This window comes from Stigmatopora argus, chromosome 15 (genome assembly GCF_051989625.1).
Source record: "Stigmatopora argus isolate UIUO_Sarg chromosome 15, RoL_Sarg_1.0, whole genome shotgun sequence".
NCBI lineage: Eukaryota > Metazoa > Chordata > Actinopteri > Syngnathiformes > Syngnathidae > Stigmatopora > Stigmatopora argus.
Window position 1 is genome coordinate 13,026,017 of NC_135401.1, and position 25,007 is coordinate 13,051,023.

General features: G+C 39.6%; 2 protein-coding genes across 5 annotated transcripts; one reads left to right on the top strand and one right to left on the bottom strand.

Annotated features, from left to right (window-relative positions):
• Positions 1–1,309: 1,309 nt before the first annotated feature.
• zbtb24 (zinc finger and BTB domain containing 24) lies at positions 1,310–17,663 on the bottom strand. 3 transcript variants are annotated; one of them, XM_077621764.1, is made up of 8 exons: positions 17,573–17,663; positions 15,437–16,126; positions 13,971–14,138; positions 13,816–13,899; positions 11,920–12,003; positions 11,770–11,851; positions 8,411–8,648; positions 1,310–2,144 (listed from the first exon to the last, which is right to left on the bottom strand). In XM_077621764.1, the coding sequence occupies exons 2-8, from the start codon at positions 16,113–16,115 to the stop codon at positions 1,800–1,802; spliced, it is 1,680 nt and encodes a 559-aa protein (XP_077477890.1). In that variant the 5' UTR covers positions 16,116–16,126; positions 17,573–17,663; the 3' UTR covers positions 1,310–1,799. The 3 variants fall into 3 exon arrangements, with proteins under 3 accessions (XP_077477890.1, XP_077477892.1, XP_077477891.1); XM_077621766.1 differs by having other exon boundaries at positions 15,437–16,123; positions 17,573–17,635; XM_077621765.1 differs by lacking the exon at positions 17,573–17,663 and adding an exon at positions 17,495–17,569.
• ddo (D-aspartate oxidase) lies at positions 17,656–24,827 on the top strand. Of its 2 annotated transcripts, XM_077621768.1 has the most exons (6): positions 17,656–17,938; positions 18,651–18,823; positions 20,994–21,102; positions 22,099–22,275; positions 23,434–23,581; positions 23,691–24,827. In XM_077621768.1, exons 1-6 carry the CDS (start codon positions 17,910–17,912, stop codon positions 23,901–23,903), a joined length of 849 nt encoding a protein of 282 aa, XP_077477894.1. In that variant the 5' UTR covers positions 17,656–17,909; the 3' UTR covers positions 23,904–24,827. The 2 variants fall into 2 exon arrangements, with proteins under 2 accessions (XP_077477894.1, XP_077477893.1); XM_077621767.1 differs by having other exon boundaries at positions 17,658–17,938; positions 23,434–24,827.
• The last annotated feature ends 180 nt before the right edge of the window (positions 24,828–25,007 follow it).

Genomic DNA, 25,007 nt, shown 5'->3' on the forward strand with positions numbered 1-25,007 from the left:
TGTAAAAGCATGTTGTAAAATCTAAAAATAAATAAAAATATTTTCAGTTTTCCACTTTAATATTGAACATAATAAACAAATGATTAAAAGACATTTTCCCTTACTAAGAAAAAAAAAGCTTAAGTAAACATTGTTTTAGAGCTATAAAAAAAATTGAATATTTGGGGCTTCTGATCCATTTATTTTAATCCGATTTAAAAATAAATATATCTAAAATGGTCCGGCCCACATGAAATTGAGTTGACGTTAATGCGGTCCGTGAACCAACCCGAGGAACACTTGGTAATATGGGGACTATGGAGAAAGTCTCCAGAAACCAAGGAGTGTACCTGAGGTTCTTTGGTCTCTAAATAGCATTTTTTTCTTTAAATTTCACTGTGACGTATTTGCTGTGATTTAATTTCAAGATAATGCCAATGTACCCATTGTCCATTTTTCTGGTGTCTAAATGCGTGTGTCTGTGCGCGATGCACACGCGTGTAAAAAATCTGATTCTCCCCGAGGGATTGCAGGTGAAGCGGGGATGGCTTTTCCGATTGGCCATCTACGTTTGAGCTCCCGGCCAATCACGGCGCTGTATCCGAGAGGAACTCGGCAAGGAGGGAAGCTGAGCGGTGCATATTTTTACACATTTAGGTGGAGTTTGGTTGGTTGTTGCCATGGAAGCAAGTGGTGAATTTTAACTCATTGACCACCAATGAACTGGGAGAGGCTAGTGGAAATCGTTTGATCGCTGCGTGCCCTCCCGTTTCAAAGGGATTGAACGTCTATTGCCGAAAATAGCAGTAAATAAACAATACGACCTCAAAAATGAACAATATCTGGTAAAAGTTGTGCCGTGCGATTGGCTGACCTCTGATTCAGGGTGTTCCTCTTAGCTTAAATAGGCTCCAGCACCCCCCAACACTTGTGAGGATAAGCGTTTGGGAAAAAGAATGAACAGTAAAAGTTATTTATTTTGGCAATTTAGCGCAAACGATGAAACCAACACACTTGTTGAGCCATTATGAGCAAATTGACATATCCCAGGCAGTTTCATGTCGTAAGTTTGCTGATTAAAATTTCCGTCCCGTTAAAACCACTAACTCACAAACTGAATTAAAAATAAAAAGCTGTGAAAAGCTTCAGTTTTGTAAACATGTTAGAGGTCGTGACCGGACGTTTGGTCGCCGGACTTTTGTTCGCCGGACTTTTGGTCGCCGGACGTTTGGTCGCGGACGTTTGGTCGCCCGGACCCAAACAACCGGCGACCAAACGTCCGGCGCCCAAAAGTCCGGCGACCAAAAGTCCGGCGACCAATAGTCCGGCGACAAAACAAGGTAAAACAACACGGTCTACGCATCAATAAAAGCCAACAATGGCCCTGAGCAGTTTCACTGAGCGGACGTGTGAGTGTATAAGAGTTTGTATGTACATGAGTTGTCCCCTTAGGAAGGGACGTCAGTCAGGGTCTTAACAAGTTCTCCAACAAAACACAATAAAAGTACGGGGAATTTGGAGCTTTTCTTTAGCCTAATAATTAATAGGGCATTAAGTATGACTAAATAATAATTCGCAGTTTGTGTTTAGGGAATTTAAGCAACAATTTTAAATGGTAATGATCAATAACCTTCCGGGCGACCAAACGGCCGAGTACCGTTAGAGGTGGGTAATTTGAAACACATGCAAAAGAGTCCTGTGCCTTTTTGAAGTCAATCTTAAATTGGCTCAGAATAGTTCAGACATGGGGAAGACTGTTAATCTGACAGGATATTCTAATTTTTTTATTAGGACTGTATATGACCTTGAACTTTTCGATGTCAGCTCTGCGCGGGTGGCGGCCCGGCAGCTGTGTTGTAGAGGCAGGAAACAGTCCCGGCCTGGATCTGAAAGGTCTGTCCATGGATGTGGTGTCCCGAAATGTGTTGGGTCGTTTGATTGATGGAGATGGCTTGGTTGAGGTGGACGTGCGGTGGTGCTACCTGTTGGCCATGAGGGTGGACAGTGGTGTCCCGATTCAGGGTGACGACGTGCGAAGACTCGACCCGTGGTTCGCCCAGCATCTGGATAGAGCTGATTTGTGATGACGAAGCAGGGACGGAGCTGATATTGTCCCCCGTCACCACAAACTGGAGCTCCTGGTCTGAGCCTGGCGCCAGTTGATACTATAAGGAGGTGGAGTGCGAAAAATCAAATCAATAACTATAAAATAAAAAGTGTTATCTATTTGTTTTTATTACAAAATTTATAGATATGTACAGACGCTCCCCTACTTATGAACGCAATTGGTTCCGAGCGATTGTTCATAAGTTGACTTTGTTTGTAAGTTGATTCAGTGCTATATTTTGTATTATAATTTATGTTTAAGGCTGATATAAGTATATTGAAGGTTTATATAAGTGCATTTGTATGTTTAAGGCTTGTATAAGTAACACGCATTGGTTTGAAAAAAAAAACATTGAATAAAATGGAGAGAATATGTACAGTACTGTAGAGAGAGAGAGAGAGATTTATGTATTAGAAACTGAAACTTTCAGAAGTCACTGTGGTCCAGTGGCAAAGACAATGGGTCAGAACTTCAGGTGGACTCAAGTTCAATTCCACTCTTTGCAATTCTCAAATTGTTTATTGAGGTAATGAAAAGGATAGATATAACTTCTAATCACATCAATCCAGAAGTCACTGTGGTCCAGTTGCAAAGACAAACGGTCAGAACTTCTGGTGGACTCAAGTTCAAATCAGGAGTGAGTTCAATTCCAGTCTTTGCAATTCTCAAATTGTTTATTGAGGTAATGAAAAGGATAGATATAACTTCCAATCACATCATTTCAGAAGTCACTGTGGTCCAGTGGCAAAGACAATGGGTCAGAACTGCAGGTGGACTCAAATTCAAATCAGGAATGAGTTCAATTCCACTTTTTGCAATTCTCAAATTGTTTATTGGGGTAATGAAAAGGATAGATATAACTTCCAATCACATCATTTCAGAAGTCACTGTGGTCCAGTGGCAAAGAAAATGGGTCAGAACTTCTGGTGGACTCAAGTTCAAATCAGGAATGAGTTCAATTCCACTCTTTGCAAAATCTCAAATTGTTTATTGAGGTAATGAAAAGGATAGATATAACTTCCAATCACATCATTTCAGAAGTCACTGTGGTCCAGTGGCAAAGACAATGGGTCAGAACTTCAGGTGGACTCAAGTTCAAATCAGGAATGAGTTCAATTCCACTCTTTGCAATTCTCAAATTGTTTATTGAGGTAATGAAAAGGATAGATATAACTTCCAATCACATCATTTCAGAAGTCACTGTGGTCCAGTGGCAAAGAAAATGGGTCAGAACTTCTGGTGGACTCAAGTTCAAATACGGAATGAGTTCAATTCCACTCTTTGCAATTCTCAAATTGTTTATTGAGGTAATTTAAAGGATAGATATAACTTCCAATCACATCATTTCAGAAGTCACTGTGGTCCAGTGGCAAAGACAATGGGTCAGAACTTCAGGTGGACTCAAGTTCAAATCAGGAATGAGTTCAATGCCACTCTTTGCAATTCTCAAATTGTTTATTGAGGTAATGAAAAGGATAGATATAACTTCCAATCACATCATTTCAGAAGTCACTGTGGTCCAGTGGCAAAGACAATGGGTCAGAACTTCAGGTGGACTCAAGTTCAAATCAGGAATGAGTTCAATTCCACTCTTTGCAATTCTCAAATTGTTTATTTAGGTAATGAAAAGGATAAATATAACTTCCAATCACATCATTTCAGAAGTCACTGTGGTCCAGTGGCAAAGACAATGGGTCAGAACTTCAGGTGGACTCAAATTCAAATCAGGAATGAGTTCAATTCCACTCTTTGCAATTCTCAAATTGTTTATTGGGGTAATGAAAAGGATAGATATAACTTCCAATCACATCATTTCAGAAGTCACTGTGGTCCAGTGGCAAAGAAAATGGGTCAGAACTTCTGGTGGACTCAAGTTCAAATCAGGAATGAGTTCAATTCCACTCTTTGCAATTCTCAAATTGTTTATTGAGGTAATGAAAAGGATAGATATAACTTCCAATCACATCATTTCAGAAGTCACTGTGGTCCAGTGGCAAAGACAATGGGTCAGAACTTCAGGTGGACTCAAGTTCAAATCAGGAATGAGTTCAATTCCATTCTTTGCAATTCTCAAATTGTTTATTGAGGTAATGAAAAGGATAGATATAACTTCCAATCACATCATTTCAGAAGTCACTGTGGTCCAGTGGCAAAGAAAATGGGTCACAACTTCTGGTGGACTCAAGTTCAAATCAGGAATGAGTTCAATTCCACTCTTTGCAATTCTCAAATTGTTTATTGAGGTAATTTAAAGGATAGATATAACTTCCAATCACATCATTTCAGAAGTCACTGTGGTCCAGTGGCAAAGACAATGGGTCAGAACTTCAGGTGGACTCAAGTTCAAATCAGGAATGAGTTCAATTCCACTCTTTGCAATTCTCAAATTGTTTATTGAGGTAATGAAAAGGATAGATATAACTTCCAATCACATCATTTCAGAAGTCACTGTGGTCCAGTGGCAAAGACAATGGGTCAGAACTTCAGGTGGACTCAAGTTCAAATCAGGAATGAGTTCAATTCCACTCTTTGCAATTCTCAAATTGTTTATTTAGGTAATGAAAAGGATAAATATAACTTCCAATCATGTATAGGCGGGCCGCCTCGTGGTGTAGTGGGTCAGTCACCTGCCTGCGACATGGGTGTCGAGGGTTCACGTCCCGGTGTCGCCAGTTAACAACTGTATGGTGTCGGCAGTCAGCCGAAGGCTGACTGTCGAACACCACCAGGAACCCCCCCCCCCTCCCAACTGTCTTCCGGTCAGCCGAAGGCTGACCGGAAATATTGTTTTGCTGAAAAAAATGACTAAGTCTTTATTTGAATGAAAAAAGGATTACCCATTTACTGAACTACTAGTGTAGTGATTAGTCAAACGAGAGCGGGATTCGAACCCCATTTCCCACATGGCAGTCAAATCCACTAACTTGAGGTCTGTCTGACCCATTGTCTTTGCCACTGGACCACAGAGACTTCTGAAATGTGATGATTGGAAGTTATATTTATCATTTTCATCACCTCAATAAACAATTTGAGATTTGCAAAGAGTGGACTTGAACTCACTCCAGATTTGAACTTGTGTCCAGCTTCAATTTCAACCCATTGTTCTTGCCACTGGACCACAGTGTCTTCTGAAATGATGTGATTGGAAGTTATATTTATCCTTTTCATTACCTCAATAAACAATTTGAGAATTGCAAAGAGTGGAATCAAACTCACTTCTGATTTGAACTTGAGTCCACCTGAAGTTCTGACCCATTGTCTTTGCCACTGCACCACAGTAAAGTTGGAAGTTGTATTTATCCTTTTCATTACCTCAATAAACAATTTGAGAATTGCAACGAGTGGAATTGAACTCACTCCTGATTCCCACCTCATGTTCTGACCCAATGATTTTGCCAGTGGACCACAGCAACAACTAGAAGGTGAAGAATCAGAAGTCAGATTTATTCTCCGACTCTCTTAGCCTTACTTGCTATGTCATTTTTTAAAGAAAAAAAGCCTTACTATACTATGTCATTTTTTAAGAAAAGAAGCCTTACTATACAATATTGTTTTATAAGAAAAAAAGGCTTCCTCTACTATGTCGTTTTTCAAGAAAAAAAGCCATGCTATACTATGTCGTTTTTTAGGAAAAAAAGCCTTACTATACTATGTTGTTTTTTAGGGGGGAAAGCCTTCCTCTACCATGTCGTTTTTCAAGAAAAAAAGCCATGCTATACTATGTCGTTTTTTAGGGGGGAAAAGCCATACTATACTATGTCGTTTTTTAAGAAAAAAAGCCTTACTATACTATGTCGTTTTTTAAGAAAAAAAGCCATACTATACTATGTCGTTTTTTAAAGGAAAAAAGCCATACTATACTATGTCGTTTTTTAGGGGGAAAAGCCATACTATACTATGTCGTTTTTTAGGGAAAAAGCCTTCCTCTACTATGTCGTTTTTCAAGAAAAAAAGCCATGCTATACTATGTCGTTTTTTTAGGGGAAAAAAGCCATACTATACTATGTCGTTTTTTTAGGAAAAAAAGCCTTACTATACTATGTCGTTTTTTAAGAAAAAAAGCCTTACTATACATGGTCTTTTTTAAACGAATAAGCCTTACTATACATGGTCATTTTTTAAGAAAAAAGCCTTACTATACATGGTCTTTTTTGTAAATAAAAAGCCTTACTATACTATGTCGTTTTTAAAGACAAAAAAGCCTTACTATACTGTGTCGTTTTTAAAGAAAATAAGCCTTACTATACTATGTCGTCTTTAAAGAAAAAAGCCTATACTATGTTGTTTTTTAAGAAAAAAGCCTTACTATACTATGTAGTTTTTTACGAAAAAAAAGCCTCACAATACTATGTCGTTTTTTTAAAGAAAAAAGCCTTACAATACTATGTCATTTTTTAAGAAAAAAAGCCTTAACGAACGCAATTGGTTCCGAGCGATTGTTCATAAGTTGAATTTGTTTGTAAGTTGATTCTGTGCTATATTTTGTATTATAATTTATGTTTAAGGCCGATATAAGTATATTGAAGGTTTATATAAGTGCATTTGTATGTTTAAGGCTTGTATAAGTAACACGCATTGGTTTGTACTGAAAAAAAAAATAATAATAAAATGGAGAGAATATGTACAGTACTGTAGAGAGAGAGAGAGAGAGATTTATGTATTAGAAACTGGCCAAAAGAAGGGACCTAATGACGATTGCACAGTTTTCTTCTTTTTTTCATCATAAATGATGCGGTAGCACTGTATGGCATCATTCAATTGATTTGCAAACTTTGTGCAACGTTCAATATTTGGGTCCTGCTGCTCGATCTTTCTGTTTATAAATGGTACTGACGGTCGAACGATTCAATGCCCGTGAAACGCTCACCACTCTCACGCGCATCAAGCTTCGTTATTATTGCCACTCGTTTCAAATGTAATGGCTTGCCTCTTCCTTGCAACTCCCTCAATAGAAGCCTTTAGCTTTTTACCAACCATATTCAATATTGGATGCATGAGATATTTAATGATACAAATGAAAAAGGTTCTTTGCACACTGGTGATACATTCACGCACTTCCGCATTGCAAAGAAGAAGAAGGTAGATGCTGGGTGAGCTGAGCTCTCACAGCGCCAGGCGTCGGTATTAGCGGCGGAAAGAAGTACTACTCCGAAAAAGGCACGAAATACAAAATTGGACTTGCGAACATTTTTGGACTTAAACGCAATTTGCAGACATGTTCGTATGTACCGTTGTTCGTAAGTTGAATGTTCGTAAGTAGGGGAGCGTTTGTATGTTCTTTTATTATATACTCCAGTCAGTGGAACTTACAGAAGGTGGGGGTAATGCCAATGTGTGTCTTTATGTTTGTGTTCAAGATAGAACAAATAAAGGGATTCGAATATAAAAGTAGGCGGATGTGTGGTTAGCACGTGGGCTTTACAGTTGTGGTGTCGTGGGTTCAATCCCGGCTTGGTCCTCACTATGTGGAGTTTGCATGTTCTGCCGGGGCTTGTGTTTTTTTCTGGGTATTTCAGTTTCCTCCCAGATCCCAAAAACATGCATTGTAGAATTGGGTGAAAACTCTAAATTGCCCCTATGTATGAGTAAGAGCGTGAAATGTTTGTTCGCCTTCTTGTGCCCTGCGATTGGCTGGCCACCGATTGAGGGTGTCCACCGTCTGGTGCCTGTAGTTAGCTGTGATAGGCTCCAGCACCCCCCACGATCCTAGTGAGAATAAGTGGTTCAGAAAATGAAGATAAAAGTAAAACTAAATTTACAGCTTATGTTTGGAATATGAAACGGAAGAGGTGAAAGGTGAGGTAAATTGGGGGTCATGGCCTAAGGTCAAAGGTCACAGAGGTTAGAAAAGGAATTTTGTGATAACTTCACTATAGCTTAAATTATTTAGTAACTCAAATTTGCAGGATATGTGATATGATGAGAGGAGGGAAAAGGTTAAAGGTCATTGAGGTTGCATTAAGTTGTTTAGGTGAAAATTTGCTCTCATTTATATGAAAAAATGTGTTTCATGTTTGATTTCATTTATACAGAAGCTTATTGCTTTAGAAAACCCAAATTCAAATAAATGAATATGAAATGAAATAAAATGGAAATAAGTGTAAAACATTTGAAACAAATCTTATGATTTGATGACTGATTTAAATTATGCATATATTTAATTTGGATTCTATGACTACGTAATATCCACTCGGTTAAAGCAAATGAATTGGAACTTTTCTCCACTCATTCACTACTCCAAAAAAATTAAGGTCCTTGAAATTAGAAGGAAACCTCGACACCACTGCTTTAAAGTGACAACAGTGGCTTGCTTCCCCAACATACCTCTGCCTGTACGCCGCCACCGGTGCCAGCGCGTCCCCTGTCCGGTGGCGGATCCGACACCCTTTCCTTGTTGTGGCTGTTGATGTGAGTCTTGAGGTTGTCGAGTCGCGTAAAGGAGAGGCCGCATGCGGAGCAATTGAAGGGCTTCCTGCCCGAGTGTGACGCCACGTGTCTGCGGTGTGCGCTGCAATCAGAGAAGGACTTGTCGCACACGCTGCAGCGGTACGGCTTCTCGCCCCTGTGGGTCGACATGGGAACATTTTTTCAATTTGATGTACCATATTTTACGGACTATAAGTTGCAGTTTTTTTAATACTTCGGCCAGGGGTGCGATGCTACCCAAGTGCGACTTATGAATGAAATTATTCATACAATATGTTGTCATTCCACTTGTTATTTTTAGATTGAACCGCAAGAGAATGTTCTATGCCTGGGTTGATTATGGGTGGACTTTTTTGTACAGTCATACATAATCTATAGCAGTAGATAGGTTCCAAGACCAAGATCCAAGCCTATGTTCTTTCAGCAGTCGGCTATCTATAGGGCCAAAGTACCTTCCACATAATAGCCTTATTATGAGTCTTATCGGTGCCCAGCCAATCGCTGGAGGAGATGGAAAACCATTCACGCTCACACTCATACCCAGGGACAATTTAGAGTGTCCAACCAGCCTACCCGGCATGTTTTTGCAATGGGGGAGGAAACCAGACCGACGCAACATGGAGAAAACCCACGCAAGAGAACATGCAAACTCCACGCTGTAAAGACCAAATCTGGGATCGAACCCTCAACCCCATAACTGTAAGGCCAACAGGCTGACCACTTGTCCATCGGCATAAATATAAATAGCAGTTATAAATATTGTTTCTGGCAACCAATCTAGAGTGTAGTAAGCCTTTTGCCCAAAGTCTACTCCTTTTTTATAATTACTGTATTTTCCCCACTATAAGGTGTACCTTCAATGAATGGCGTATTGTAAAATTTGTTTCATATATGAGGCTCACGGGATTATAAAATGCAGTAGTAGTGGTGGTAGTGGAAGTAGTAGTATTAGGACATTGTGTTATTCATCCACTAGATCAGGGGTCCCCAAACTTTTTCCTGTGAGGGCCACATAACCTTTCCCTTCTCTGATGGGGGACCGGTGTCAGTTTGTAACAGAAAAAGTGTGACGATCGTAGGGGAGATTAATTTTTTTTATTGTTTTCCAGAAAGCCGCACATAACCAAATAACCCTCTGAGTTCTTCACAGAAAAAAAACAGGAAATAAATAACACTATTTATTAAATAAATAATAACTAAATAACTCTTTCTGGGTTCTTCATAGAAAAAAAGAAGCCATGGAACATTACCTTTCTGTTGTGCCATGCACAATCTTAACAGATAAAAGTTCAGCTCAGTTGTCAGAGCAGAATCTCTCTCACGTCAACACTTTTCAGCACAGTGCTTGCTGGTGAATTAGGCAGTGGACTCGTAGCGGGGCGGTGAGACCCCTTTTTTCCAACTACCGGTTCATGCGTCCCATTAGACCGCGAGTTTCGCCCACCATGCTAGGAGCCCCGTCAGTCGTGATGCTAGCTAGCTTTGACCAGTCCAGGTCCAACTTCTCCATGGTTTGGCACACTTTGTCAAAAATATCCTCTCCCGTTGTAGTCCCTTTGAGACTTTGGAGGGCTGCCAGATCCTCGCATATCTCAAAGTTTGCGCTAACTCCACGAATAAAAATGAGCAGTTGCGCTGTGTCTTGCACGTCCGTGCTTTCATCCAGTGCTAATGAAAAAAAGTCAAATTCTTTCGTCTTCTGCTGCAGCTGGGCATATACATTACTCCCGATTTCTTCAACGTGTCTGGTCATTGTACTCTCCAACAGACTTACGGCATTAAATGCAGCTTTCTTCTCGGGACACACCTACTCCGCGACAGCTTCCATACATTTCTTAACAAACTCTCCCGTCAGTGAAAGGCTTACCGCTGCTTGCTATCAATTTAGCAACCCGAAAACTGGCCCGAACGGATGCCTGGTTCAGCTGAGCTTGGCGTACAAATATATTTTGCTGAGCTAGTAGTCCACTTTTTCGCTTTGAGAGTTTGTCTGCTCGTACTTGGCCTTGCAAGCTATCGTACTTGTCTTTGTGACGGGATTCATAGTGTCGGCGAAGATTGTATTCTTTGAATACCGCAACCGTCTCTTGACAGATGAGACAAACAGCCTTTTCTTTGCATTGAACAAAAAAATAATCGTTTGTCCACTCCAGGTTAAATACCCTGCATTCTGAATCAATTTGTCTCTTACCTAACTTTTTCGCCATTATTCCGTTCTCAAAGAGGTTGCACAGTTTTTATATGCTTGAATAGTTTGCGATGGTCCCACTCCCAGGGCTCCGCCCTCACCTGCGACCGTCCAGATGTCTCGGTAACACTGTGCCCGTGTGCATCAAAGGGAAACATTCCCCCCGCGCGTGTCACCAAAGAAGCAATGCGAAGCCCCGCTTCACTGGGATGATTTGTGGGCTCAGCAGGGGTGCAATGAACCAAACACAAGATTAAAACGTCCCAGTCTTCAAGGCCAAATAGGAAAAAAATCCGATAGCGACTCTGGTATTGTTCAGAGGGCCGGTCCAAATGTGCCGGCGGGCCGTATCCGGCCTAGCGGGCCGTAGTTTTGTGACCCCTGCACTAGATAGAACTGTAGTAGTAGTAGTAATAGTAGTAGTAGTAATAGTAGTAGTAGTAATAATAATAGTAGTAGTAGTAATAGTAGTAGTAGTAATAGTAGTAGTAGTAGTAATAGTAGTAGTAGTAGTAGTAGCAGTAGTAGTAGTAGTAATAGTAGTAGTAGCAGTAGTAGTAGTAGTGATAGCAATAGTAAAAGTAGTAGTAGCAGTAGTAGTAATAGCAATAGTAGTAGTAGTAATAGCAATAGTAGTAGTAGCAGCAGTAGTAGTAGTAATAGTAGTAGTAGTAATAGCAATAGTAGTAGTAGTAGTAGTAGTAGTAGTAGTAGCAGCAGTAGTAGTAGTAGTAATAGCAATAGTAGTAGTAATAATAGCAATAGTAGTAGTAGTTCATATTAAACGCATCTTTTGATTTGGAGCTTTTGAGACCAGACATTGCTTTCTCAACTTGTGACTGCGAAATTATGTGCAGATAAAGAATGGGTTCATTTGATGTTCAGTGGTTTTGGTGGATTATATTCTATTTGAGGGATGGCTCATAATGTGGAAAACACTGCATATAATTTCCTGATATCTTTTAATGGCTGTCATTGACGGCAATACACATCCAATCTATTTGGACTCACAGCCTAAACTGACTGGACGTCTATCATCGTCAATGTCCACCAACGCTCAGTCGCTTACCTGTGTATCCGGATGTGTGTCTGCAAGGTGCTCTTCACGGAAAAACACTTCCCGCAGATCTCGCACGTGAATGGCTTTTCACCTTTCGTAAAAGAGGTCATCAAAATCTTGCAGGATGTCACCAGACGATATGTCAATTGGGATTTATACCGGTGTGAGTGCGCAGGTGCTTTTTCAGCTGGGCTGTATCCAAAAACTTGCGTTGACACAGACCGCACTGTGGAAACGATTTGCCTGCAAGCAACAAAGCCTTACTTTTTTCACTTTCAGTAAACCTTGTGGGTTAAATCCTGAAACAACTTTTTTTATCGATTACAGTTAGCCTGTAAAAATCCAGAAATAGCTGCAAATCCATATTCCTGTTTATACATGGTACATTTTTAAGGGAATAAAGCTATGTCGTTTCTGTGTGAGTGTATAAATATTTGTAGTGTGCTTTTACCAAGCTGATATGTAAGTACCAACAAAGCTTTTAGCCATATTAATCAAGCACTTTATAGTTTTTAATCACAGAAGTCTCCATCCAAAGCTTGGTCCCGTTGCAGAAGAATAATGTAAAGGGACAGATAATGTTTTTATCATGTGCATCCCAGAAAGAAACTAGTTAAAATCACAGACTAATCCACAAACTGATCCAGCACAGATGGTATAATCAATTTTGTACAAAATTTCGCTAAGGTGGGATCTATATCTATATACATATATATATATATATATATATACACATTTATATATACACACACATATATATATACACATATATATATATATATATATATATATATATATATATATATATATATATATATATATATATATATATATATATATATATATATATATATATATATATATATAGTAACAGTATTGTCCCAGTTCAGGCGTTTTTTTTTTAAATTTATGACAGTGGTGGTGTGGTTTGGCTTTCTGTACATATATATATATATATATATATATATATATATATATATATATATATATATATATATATATATATATATATATATATACACACACACATATATATATATATACACACATATATATATATATACACATTTATATATATACATATATATATACACACACACACACACACACACACACACACACACACACACACACACACACACACATATATATATATATATATATATATATATATATATATATATATATATATATATATATATATATATATATATATATATATATATATATATATATATATATATTTATTGTAACAGTATTGTCCCAGTTCAGGCGTTTTTTTAATTTAATTTATGACAGTGGTGGTGCGGTTTGGCTTTCTGTCCAATACTTTCAGAGCTTGCTTATAAAAGGTTTCAATTGGTTTTAGTGTTGTTTTGCGGGCCAATGAGTGATGAGCAAGTCCACCTCACAGTTATGAGATCGAGTTCAAATTCAATTCCTGGTGAGTTCCGGCCTCCCTTTGTGGATTTTGGATGTTGTCGCGGGCCTGTGTGGATTTTCTCATGGTACTCCAGTTTCCTCCCACATCCCAAAAACATGCACGGGAAGATAATTGATCACTGTGGTGGTTGTTAGTCGCCTAAATGTGCCCAGCGATTGGCTGGCAATCAATTGAGAGTGTGCCCTACCTCCTGTCCATTGTTGGCAGGGATAGTCACCCTCGGCTTGGAAAATGAAAGAATGAATTTACAGAAGTTACTATCTTAAGGTGGTTAGCGCGTCTGCCTCACAGCTCTGGCTTCCAAATCCAGGTCATGTCCATCTGTGTGGAGATTGCATGTTATCCCCTGGCCTGAGTGGGTTTCCTCCGGGTACTCCGGTTTCCTCCCACATTGCAAAAACACGCATGGTGGGCTGATTGGACACTCTAAATTGCCCCTAGGTATGGGTGTGAGTGTGCACGCTTGTCCGTCTCCTTGTGCCCTGCGATCGGCTGGCCACCGATTCAGGGCTCCAGTACCCTCCGCGACCCTCATGAGAATAAAGCGGTTCAGAAAATGAGATGAGAGACCATCTTAAGGCTACAAATACAATACAAATCCTCCAACTGACCTGTGTGGACCCGATAATGATTTCTCAGCTGCCTCTTCTGCGTGAAGCTCTTTTCACATTTATCGCAGCAGAACGCCTTGTTGTCTAGGAGACAATACAGTTGCAGGTGACAATACAGTGACACGGAAGGAATGTGGGAAACCATAGCGGTGTACCTTGGTGGAGGTTCATGTGCTCCGTTAGGCTGTGTTTGGTTGCCAGGGCCTTGGAGCAAACGCTGCACACAAAAGGTGTTTCTCCCGTGTGTTTGCGCTGGTGGACCAGCAGAGTGTGCTTTTGCGTGAATGCCGCGCCGCATGCTTGACACGAAAATGGCTTTTCACCTGGGAGGAGTAATGACATCACTTCCTGCACGTTGCTAAAGCATATGTAAATATAAATGTATTATAACCTTTTATTCACTGAGTTGTAAATACATTTTAAAAGTAATATTTAATTTGTGTGTTGGCATAGTTAGAAGTACGCATGTGGAAGGACTCGATGTATTTTTTTAGCCTTCCCACTTGAAGTAAATTGGACATCAATCACCATTAATGGCACAGAAAATTGATTATTTGCTGCCAGTCCATTTAATTCTAATACATTTAACATATCCGTTTTAGCTACCGCAACCAAGATGGCGCCGTTCAAGTGGCAGCCGGCGGCGGTAGCTCCGTCCACGCTTGCTCGTTTTGTGTTTTTACTGCTTTTCTGTCTTAATGATTTGATTTGTTGATTCTTAATGATCCCATTTACTTTGTACTTTGGCTTTGTTGTTCTGTCTAATCACCCTCTTGCTACTGCCACAATGAAATTTCCCTAATATGTGATGAATAAAGTTATCCAATCCAATCCAATCTATCGCTGTCAATGGCAGCTAATTATAATGATAATTTATTGACAACTAATCCGTTACCAAATGAATTTTGATAGTCTAAATTTGTTTTAAATTTTGATACCTTTCTTTTCCCGGGTTGGCTCTATTTGCCCCGCCTCCACCCTGACTTTCAGATGCAACCTATCGAGGGTTGTTTGCTTTTGTCTTCCCTTCAAAATATTCCAAAAATGATGCAGACAAATGTCCTCACAATAGGATAATGCACGACCACTTGCCAACTTGCCCGGGAAGTAGTACTACTCTCGTATTAGCGAACAAGCTCCGCCATTTGAACTGACTAACGGGGGGGAAAAACACACCAAAAAAATGCAACGCTCCGCCCAGTGCTCGTAGAGACATTACAGAAGGGAGTTGCGGGGAGAGACACTGCCCATGATGTTCTTATGAGTAGCCTCTCGCGTCCGCTGTCTGCTCGTATATCAAAATTTGTCTCGTATCTCAAGGTAAATATTTGCCCGAAATTTTATTCGTATCTCGAAATGCTCATATGTCGGGGCACTCGTATGTCGAGGTACTACTGTAGTTAGATTCTTCTTTTTTTGGGTCAAATGTACACTTTCTGTGTTATTCCAGCTTTTAAGTGATCAACACATTAATGAAAATTAGGGGAGCAAGAACAAAATTAAATTAAAAGTATATATATATTTTCAAAAACTAGAGAGACAACTAAACTCCATTTTGAATTAAAAACATTGGAGTGACACAAACGCACATTACATAACAGGAAAAAGTGATGCAGGTTACCTGTGTGCGAGCGTTGGTGAATCTTCAGGAAGAGATGATTTTTGAAGCCCTTGCCACAGTCATGACACCTGATCTCAATGTCCGGGGTCTTACTCTTCTTGCACCGCTTGGCTGTTTCTCCCCCTCCTATAGAAGCGTCTCCCCCCACCCTATAAGCGTCGTACTTGACAGGCGGTGTGATCTTGCGTCTCTCCGAGCGACCGCTCCACTTCCCTCCTCCTCCGTCGTTATCTACTGTTGCTTTTTCGGCACCGGCGTCGCAGGAGGGACTCTTCTTCCTTTGCTTTCTGACTATCGGGCCGCTCGCGACCCTCGCCGTCTTGCGTTGTGGCGTGGTCTGCAGTGCCTCCACGAGGTCGCCCACTTTTAGCAGCTGGGCGGCGGCTAGGAGTTGATCGCCAGTGCCCTCTTCCACGCACACCTGGGAGCTGTAAATGAACTCTAGGACGGCGGCACAGGCGGTCGCCGGCACACCGTCCAGCCGGCAGGTGGCGCTGTTGTTGGAGGTGAAGAGCTGCGAAAAGTAGTCACTGCTTGCTGCCAACACTGCCTTGTGCGCCCTAAAGCGTTCGGAATCCACCAGAAGAGTGATGTCGCACAACACGTCATGCTGCCGGAGGCATGCCAATTTGCTGAGGATACGTGTCTTGTATGAGGGAGACGAGGCCATCAGTGTCATCTTCTTCACTGCTGAGGAAATAAATTAAAAAAACATAAAAATATGAACAACGGCAGTGTTTCCCACCCTTTTTTGAAATGGAAGACAGCACCTCCCACCCCCTGCATGAGTCTGTGGAGTCCCTCCGAAGCTCTTTTAGCAATAGACTGCGGCACCCTCATTGCAGGAAGGAGCGCTTCTGCAGATCCTTCCTCCCATCAGCTGTCAGGCTCTTTGACAAAAAAATGGCTGAGTGTTCAGACCTACCGTATGCATGCATGTACATCTATGTGTATGTATGTATATATGTGCTTATATATGTGTGTATATGTATAGGTGTATATGTATGTGTGTGTATATATATATATATATATATATATATATATATATATATATATATATATATATATATATATACACACTTCAGCAACACGCTTATTTATTTATATATTTATTCATGTATTTATTTATTAACTTACTTATTACTTATCTATTTATGTCTAAAATGCCTTTCCTATTTCTGCATCCTCACCCTCTTGCTACTGTGACAATGAAATTTCCCAAATACGGGATGAATAAAAGGTATCCAATCCAATCCAATCGCTTTGGTATCGCTCTAAAACTAATTGTTAACACGGTATAAGCTTTCCGGCATAAATTGCACAGTTGGAGTTTCAAAGCTTGACGGGGTAGCAACCGTATCTAAGCGGGGCGGAGCTTTTGCGAAAGGTCAATTTTTAATATTTAAATTGTACTGGGGTCAATTTTTTACGGAAAAATATAATGAACAGGTTTCATATTGAAGGCATGATATTGCAGCTCAATATACAAGCTTTTTTTCTTCAGGGAGAAATATATAGTATTTTACTTTTCATCATTTTTTTATTTAAAAAAACATTTTACAAAGAGGGCATCACTAACTAGACACAGATTAACCAAATTTGGATTATGCACTGTTTTTATAATAACCAGTGACCACAAAGTAGTTTTGTATAATTAAAACACTGAAGCTAAGAAAACAAGTTTAAAAAAAGGGGAAAAAAAGAAAAACTGTATCACCTGTTTCACATACAATGTTATGGCAGTTTTTAATGCTATTGATCGGCATTGGTTATTTTAAATCGTCTTGGTCGCATTTTTAATTTATTGATTTATTTTACTGACCTAATTATTGAATGAAGACTTAACACGTAATTTAAAACAAAAACCAACGAACAAACAAAAAATAAAATAAAAATATTTTCATCAGACATAATAGTGGGAAACCTCCTTCAAGGGAATTTGCAGATCAAAATACGCGCGCAACTTTTCATATTTGCAAAAAATAATAAAAATGCTGCAACAGCACGAACACAACACCCACTAGATACAGATCTAAAAAAGTTAAAAGCATGAACTACCTTTGGCTGGCGAAGGATTAGTTGGAAAAGCCACTGTTTTTACTAATATAAAGTGATAGCGAGCTGTCAGGAACTTACCGCGCTGTTGCTAACCGGAAGAAGACTGATGAGTTATCGCGAGGAATGCGACCATGACGAGACTTCCCCAGGAACGGATTTGCATACACACTGAAGTTCCTTTTTTTATTATTTTTATTTTTTTAAATTTAATTTTCTTTATATTTGCTGTCGACGAGGTTTATGTGTTAATGGGTAGACAAACACATAGATAATAAATATAAAGAATCGTCGAAACGATGAGCCCGGAAGTAAAAGTGTAGAAACGCTCCCTCGAGTGTTGCGACTCTTTATTGGTGCCTTCGTCTCGATCGTTTTGAACGTTTTAATTTAAAAAAAAGTGAAAATCAGGCCGAAGATGCAAGTCGACTCTGGGAAGAGAAGCAGGTCAGTCGTGTTTAAATACTTGCACTCAGGTTTATGTCAATTTGGTGCCCAAAACAACATATTGACGACGTCCTCTCCCCACCTGCAAAAACAGCAGCGAATTTGCCACAAATATTCTTACTCACTCTAACGACATACTAGTATGATTTCTCTGAAGTATACAATATAAAAACAGAACTAAAATTATGCAAGCTTAATATGACTAATAACTACTAATAACTTTTTTTTAAACAAAGCTTGCACACGTGTGCGTCTTTCCGCCGTTGGAAATATTAACATACAATGACGTTAAATTAAAGCAACAAACATAATAGTCAGTTATAAAAATATTAAATGCATTTTTCTTAATTATGCATGATCATTATTTATTTTTATTTCAATCGGATTATGGCTGGATTGTGTTTTCCGTCCAGTTATATAACCTATCAATTATATTATTTTGTGGCGTTTTTAAAAGAAAAAAAGTTAGTTAAAATTAAATGCATACTTGTTGCAGATAACCAGAAATACCCTGAAGTATATTATAATTATGTAATTTAAGGGGAAAAGGTAATTAATCCATTAATTAAACTAAAAATCCCACTCTATATCAACTGTACAGCCATCATGAAATGCATTGTTACATTGATTATTCCTCCAATTTGAAATGCATTTCAATTTACATTCATTTCTAAAAAATCTTTTTTCTCATTTCTGTTGTTTCTCCAATCAGAGAGGTAAAGTCTAAGGTGGCAGTGGTGGGCGGGGGCGTGGTGGGCTTCTCCACAGCCGTGTGCATCGCAGAGACACTTCCCCACTGCTCCGTCACCCTGCTGGCCGACAAATTCAGCCCAGAAACTACCAGTGATGGGGCAGCCGGCATCCTCATTGTGCACCCTTTTCCAGGTGAGAAACTAAATATTTTCTGAAAAAAGATCTAATATTATTCATTATGGGAACAATCAATATTCACATTTTTTAGAACGTTGAATGAAATTAGGGGCGGCCCAGTGGGCGAGTGGTTAGCGCTTCGGCCTAACAGTTCTGAGATGGAGAGTTGATCCCAGGTCCGGACCTTCCTGGGGGGAGTTTGCATGTTCTTACTGGATTTGCGTGGGTTTTCTCTGGGTACTCTGGGTTTCTCCCACAGCCCCAATGCATGCATGGTAGGCTGGTTAAACACTACATTGTGCCTTGTGGCCTGCAATTGTCTGGCCAACAATTCTGTTTCCTCCACCTGGTGCCCTTAGTTAATAGTTATTAAGATCCTTAAAATATCAGCCTTGATACCTGCATAATGTGTATCCCATGCTATTATTGCACCCAGAGACTTGGTGAAGACTATACCACTGCGGACACATTCTGGTTGTAGTTACGTTACTTCCTTTTTGAATTTGTCTACGTGCAGGCAATACCCTTTCGAACACAAAGGAAATGATTGTACATTTGTGAATCTGAAATAAAACAAAATTGCGCTTTGATTTTTTTTCTTTTTATTTCTTGTTCCAAAGTGACAACTGTTGGGGTAAAATGAACCATCATAAAATATCGAGATATTTTGACATTAGAAGCAATTTGGCTGCCACAACCACTTAAACTTCTGGTAAGAAAAGTATAATTTCTGTCATTAAAAGGATCATCAAGATATACTTTTCTTTTTATATTTTGCATTGACAAAGACAGGCATATTAACTTCCTTATGAGATTGACCCTAATAATGTGCTTTTGATTCAGAGTATCTCAGAAATCCCATGTGCGATAATTTTTCTTAAGATTTTCCCTTCAAAGTAACACATTTGTACTCCCTAATAAAACCATGAATATGGAGGTGTAAATTGTGAATCCGGTGGTGGCTTCAACAATTTTAAGTGTGCGGCTTATATGCGAGAAAATACAGTATATTTATATTTGCATGATTGAAACAAATCCTCAGAAAATATCATTGGGAACTTTTCAATGAAGTAACATACTTTTTGCCAGACTACAATATAAAGTGTCATTGCACATTCACTCGGTGGATAGCAGTGTCGCGCTCACTGTCAGAGTTTGCATGTTGCCTCACATTTCTGTGGTCGAGTGTTCGATCCCCCCACATCCCAAACACATACATGATAGGCTAGTTGAAAACTCTAAATTGCATGTGAATGGTTGGTTGGGTTATTGGTTGGCCACCAATTCAGGGTGTCCTTCACCTGGTGCCCATAGTTAGCTGGGATAGACTCCAGCACCCCCCGTGATCCTAATGAGGATAAGTGGTTCGGAAAATGAATGAATGAATCATATATATTTATATTATGTTGCGATAGTGCTGTAAAACAGACACCGAACATTTAAAAATAAATTTTGTTATACTTTTATTTGCTCCTTGGTATCAGGTCAGGACTCAGTATATTGGCAGATTCTCTTTGTGATTGGAAAATCCCTATCTAAGGATACATCACAGTGAAAGGATGAATGTGCATACATAACAAACTTCTTCATCTTTAAAAGGACGCTCAGATTCCCATTCTCCATGGATTGACAAAAATATATTTTTTAAATTATTAAACCGCATTCTTTCTAATGAGATTCAATGGTTATTCATGTAGTGTATCCCAGGGGTGGATACAGCGATCCTCAAGGGCCGCTGTGGGTGCAGGTTTTTGATCCAACTGATCCAGCAGAGTCAGTCCAACGAATGAGGTATCTGCAGAAACAAGAAGCACCTCACTGCAGTCCACTGATTGCACTTGAAAGACACCAGATTGGTGAAAAGATGTCCCCTTAATGGGTTGGAACGAAAACCTGCACCCCCTGTGACTCTTTATGGAATAGTTTGCCCACCCCTGCTCGATCCCTTTAAATGAAACGCCAAAGTACAATAAACTAGTGTTCGTTGATGGTCGAGATGGTTAACCACTGAGAACTATGGTCGTCCAATTTATTTAATAGGGAAGATCGACTGGAAATGCTACTGTTTTAGTGATAGACATCCAAGCCATTTAGTCAGTCCAAATGGATAGGACGTCTAGCGGCATCAATGACAGTCTGTGTTTAATTTTTAAAAAGTATTGCTAAACAATAAATACTTCTTTAGATATCGCTTTGGAACGGCAGAGACACTGGTTTCGGGACAGCTTTGAGCATCTCCTGGCAATCGCGCAGTCCAAAGACGCGGCCGATGCCGGCGTGCTGCTCACCTCAGGGTAATGTTCAACTAGAGCTGGCTTGAGACAAAAATTGTTATCACGATATAAAAATGCATCAGTCTATCGATAATTATCACGATAATTTTCACTTTTTTTTTCTTCACATTTGAAGCTTGAAACTTCTGTGAATATGTAAATAAATTATTTTTCTACTTATTCATATATGAAATTAACTATGTAACGTTACTTTATAAGAAAAGAGAATATGAAATATGCTGATTTTAAAAAGTATTTTTGTTGTTCTGTTGTGCAATAAAGATAAGACGACTCCATCCTTGAAAAGTAAAGAATAAAACCTGCAGAAATTTTCACAGGGGTCTTTATTTTTATGAATTTGCCTTCATACCAAAAGTTGCTGTCCAATATGAAATACATAAAATAATCAACTGAACACATCACCATTGGCAAGACGACTATTTTCAGCCTAAAAAATAAACAAGAGTAAAATTACCTCATATGGCCATTTAAAAATAATAATCTTAAAAAAAAGTTGAGTGAACTTAACCCATATTATCCCAAGATAACAAGTTTTAGATGTTTACAACATTTATGTAAAATGCGAAACACCTGCGCTTTGTGCACAGGTATTTACGAGGCATTTACAAACAAAAAAAACAAAGAAAACGCCGGGGAGAATTCACTTTAGTCGGTCGGGTCGGTGTTGTCCTGCATCTCTTAATCGCTTATTTTGGCCATTTTATTGTCCTTTTACGTTAATGCTCCGTGTTTGCCTCTATTGCTAACGTTCTATAAACACATTATCTCATCATCGTCTTCTTTGGTCTGGAACTAGCGTTCTTCCAGCAACAGCGCTCTCATTCTGTGGTGGTCAGGTGGTGTAATTGCAGTTCAAAATTATCGAATTTTTATTATTGTTGACAAAAATATTTTTAATATAATTATCGTTATCGTTTATCGCCCAGCTTTACATTCAACCCATACGAAAATTCAATGCATACTGAGCTGACGGTTCTCCCGTCTTTTCACGTCCAGGTATACAATTTTCACCGATCCCCCAGCCGACAAGAAACCCTACTGGTGGGACATCGTATTGGGTTTTCGCTACTTGAACGAGCGTGAGCTGCGTCGTTTCCCCGGGCATACCTTTGGCCAGGCCTTCACCACCATCAAGTGCGAGTGCAACAGCTACTTGCCTTGGCTACACAAAAGGTCTGTTCAACAACTCCACCTCGCCTCTGGAAAGATTCTGGATTTACCGTATTTACTCTCATATAAGCCGCAATTGCTGGACAAATAATGATGACTGAACCAAGGGTACGTCTTATATGCACATAAAAAGACGACATGCACGAAATTGCAAGGTGACAAAGACGATGCGGCCGATACGGTAATTTATTTCAAAATAGAGAAAAGATAAAACGCTAAACCAAATTAATGTTGATGTCTATGAATTAAATTCAAGAAAAAAACAAACCGTATCTTGCAAAAAACGTTAAAAAATTCACTTGTGCCTGTCACTGCCGCCATCTTACCTAGGGCGCCGCCGTCTTACCTAGTTAATGAAAAAACTCACTTTGCCACCACAACATCTTAAACTTCTGGTAAGTAAATTGTAATTTCTGTCATAAAAAAAGCATCAGATTCTCATCAAGATAGACTTATTTCTTTTTTTCAAATTGAATAATTTGATATTTTGCATTTACAAAGACAGGCATATTAACTTCCTTATGATATTGACCCTAATCATGTGCTTTTGATACATACAGTATTTCAGAAATACCACGTGCGATGATTTTTCTGGATTTTCCCCTTCCAAGCAACACATTTGTACTCCCTATTAAAGCCATGAATATGGAGGTGTAAATTGTGAATCCGGGGGTGGCTTACACGCGAGAAATTGTAAAAGTCAACAATTTTAAAGCAATTTTAAGGGTGTGGCTTATACGCGGGGGCGGCATATATGCATGTAAATACGGCAAGTCCCTGTAAAAAATGGGCTAGGCTTTAAATTGAGTGTGAATGAATTACATTTTTTTCTGTTATATTTCCTGGTGATAACTTTTTTAATTTGAAAGTTACATTTTTAGATCATACCATTTTATTGCATTTTAAATATAGTTTTCCTCTTTTTTTCCAGCTATAAAATTATTTTTTTGTCCTTTTAAAAATATACATATTTGACATTTTCATCTCACCAGAACTCAATTATTTCCACATCAAGTTGTTCATTTGAATAATCGCTGCCATCCTTATCGTCAAATGTTTTTGACGGCAAGCACCGTCTGACTTTGAAACATAAGTAGCCAGTCCGACTCGTTTCATTGAATTGGACGTTTATCCCCGTCAATGGCTTGCGCTTGTGTCCAGGTTCACAAAAGCCGGCGGTAAAGTTCAGGAGAAGAAAGTGTCCAGTCTGGAGGAGTTGCGAGCCGACTACGAGGTCATCGTTAACTGTTCGGGCCTGGGATCGGAGGAGTTGGCTGGAGATGCCGACCTGTACCCGGTTCGGGGCCAGGTAGTGAAGGTCGACGCCCCTTGGCTGCAGCTCTTCATCCGAAGTGATGCCGGAAAGTCATATATTTACCCCGGTTCTCGCTATGTGACTCTGGGGGGAACCCGGCAAGAGGGAGACCGGCGCCTGGAATTTGACCCTGGGGACGCCGAGCACATCCTGGAGCGCTGCGCCAGACTGGAGCCGAGCCTGCGTCGGGCCACGGTTCGGGGCCACTGGGTTGGACTCAGGCCGTACAGGAAGAACCCCAGAGTGGAGATGGAGGCGCCCCAGGTGGGTGGCAGGCGGGTGGTGCACAACTACGGCCACGGAAGCTATGGCGTAGCTCTGGCTTGGGGAACGGCCGTAGAAACTGGTAAGATGGTAAGACTCTGCCTTGAAGAAAGGCATCCAACTGCCAAACTGTAATCTCCTTTCATTAACAGGGACAAAAATTGTTCAAAGTATGTAACACAACAAAAAAGACAGTGCTTCTTAGAATGGGCAGCCATTTTGTGTCCTCGCTCATACAGACACACATTAATGCTGCATTCAAACTGGCCACATTTTGTCGCGTAATGACGCATCATTCGCCTTTCACGCCACCAAAAGTTGAAGTCCATGTACCTTCAGCAACTTCTGGGTCATGAGGCAAAGAAGTCACTTTCAAAGTACTCACTTGAACATAAATAGAAGGGGTGGCTGTTGCACAAGAAAATGGTCACAGTGACTTTAGTCTCGTAAGTTCAATATTAAATATTGCTTCCATCTTCTAATATTACACCAAAATTGTTGATCATGTTATTTTGTCAGAGAGTATTGACGTGTTTTAGATGTTGATGGCGTGTAGTTCAGATGTGTACGGATTGTGCAGTGGCATCAGATGCATATTGGAATTATATTCACATGTAAAATCCCCGGTTGGATTTGAAAACCTCACAATTGGACTGTTCATGGTGCTGAAAATGTCAGTATATGTGCAAATCCATCACAATTGACCTGCGGTGTGATTGTGGCTAAATACAGTTGTCAGGTTTTTTTGTTATTTGCACACAATCGATCGCTCTTCGTACAAAAATATGGCTGGTGGCTTTTTGCACAATTGTAGCACAGAAAATAGGTTTTCCAAACTTTGGGATGAAAAAGTGGCTCTAACACCACGTTTTCGTCCAAACTAGTACAGCCGTTTCAATCTCGTCCCCCTACTTGAAATGAGAAAAGTCTTGTATTTCTTGTGCAACAATGAAGAATACATTTAATTGAGTAATCACTTTGGAGTTGTTTCGTCTGCCTCTATGTCACATCTTTGTCTTTGCAGTTTGTATATCAAAATTTAATTTAGTTATTAGTAATTGAATATTTGTGGCAGACCTATTTGGTCCCTTAATTGCCTTTCAAATTAAACCATAACGACCATGTGGCCAAAGGTGACTTTTACATGAATTGTGTG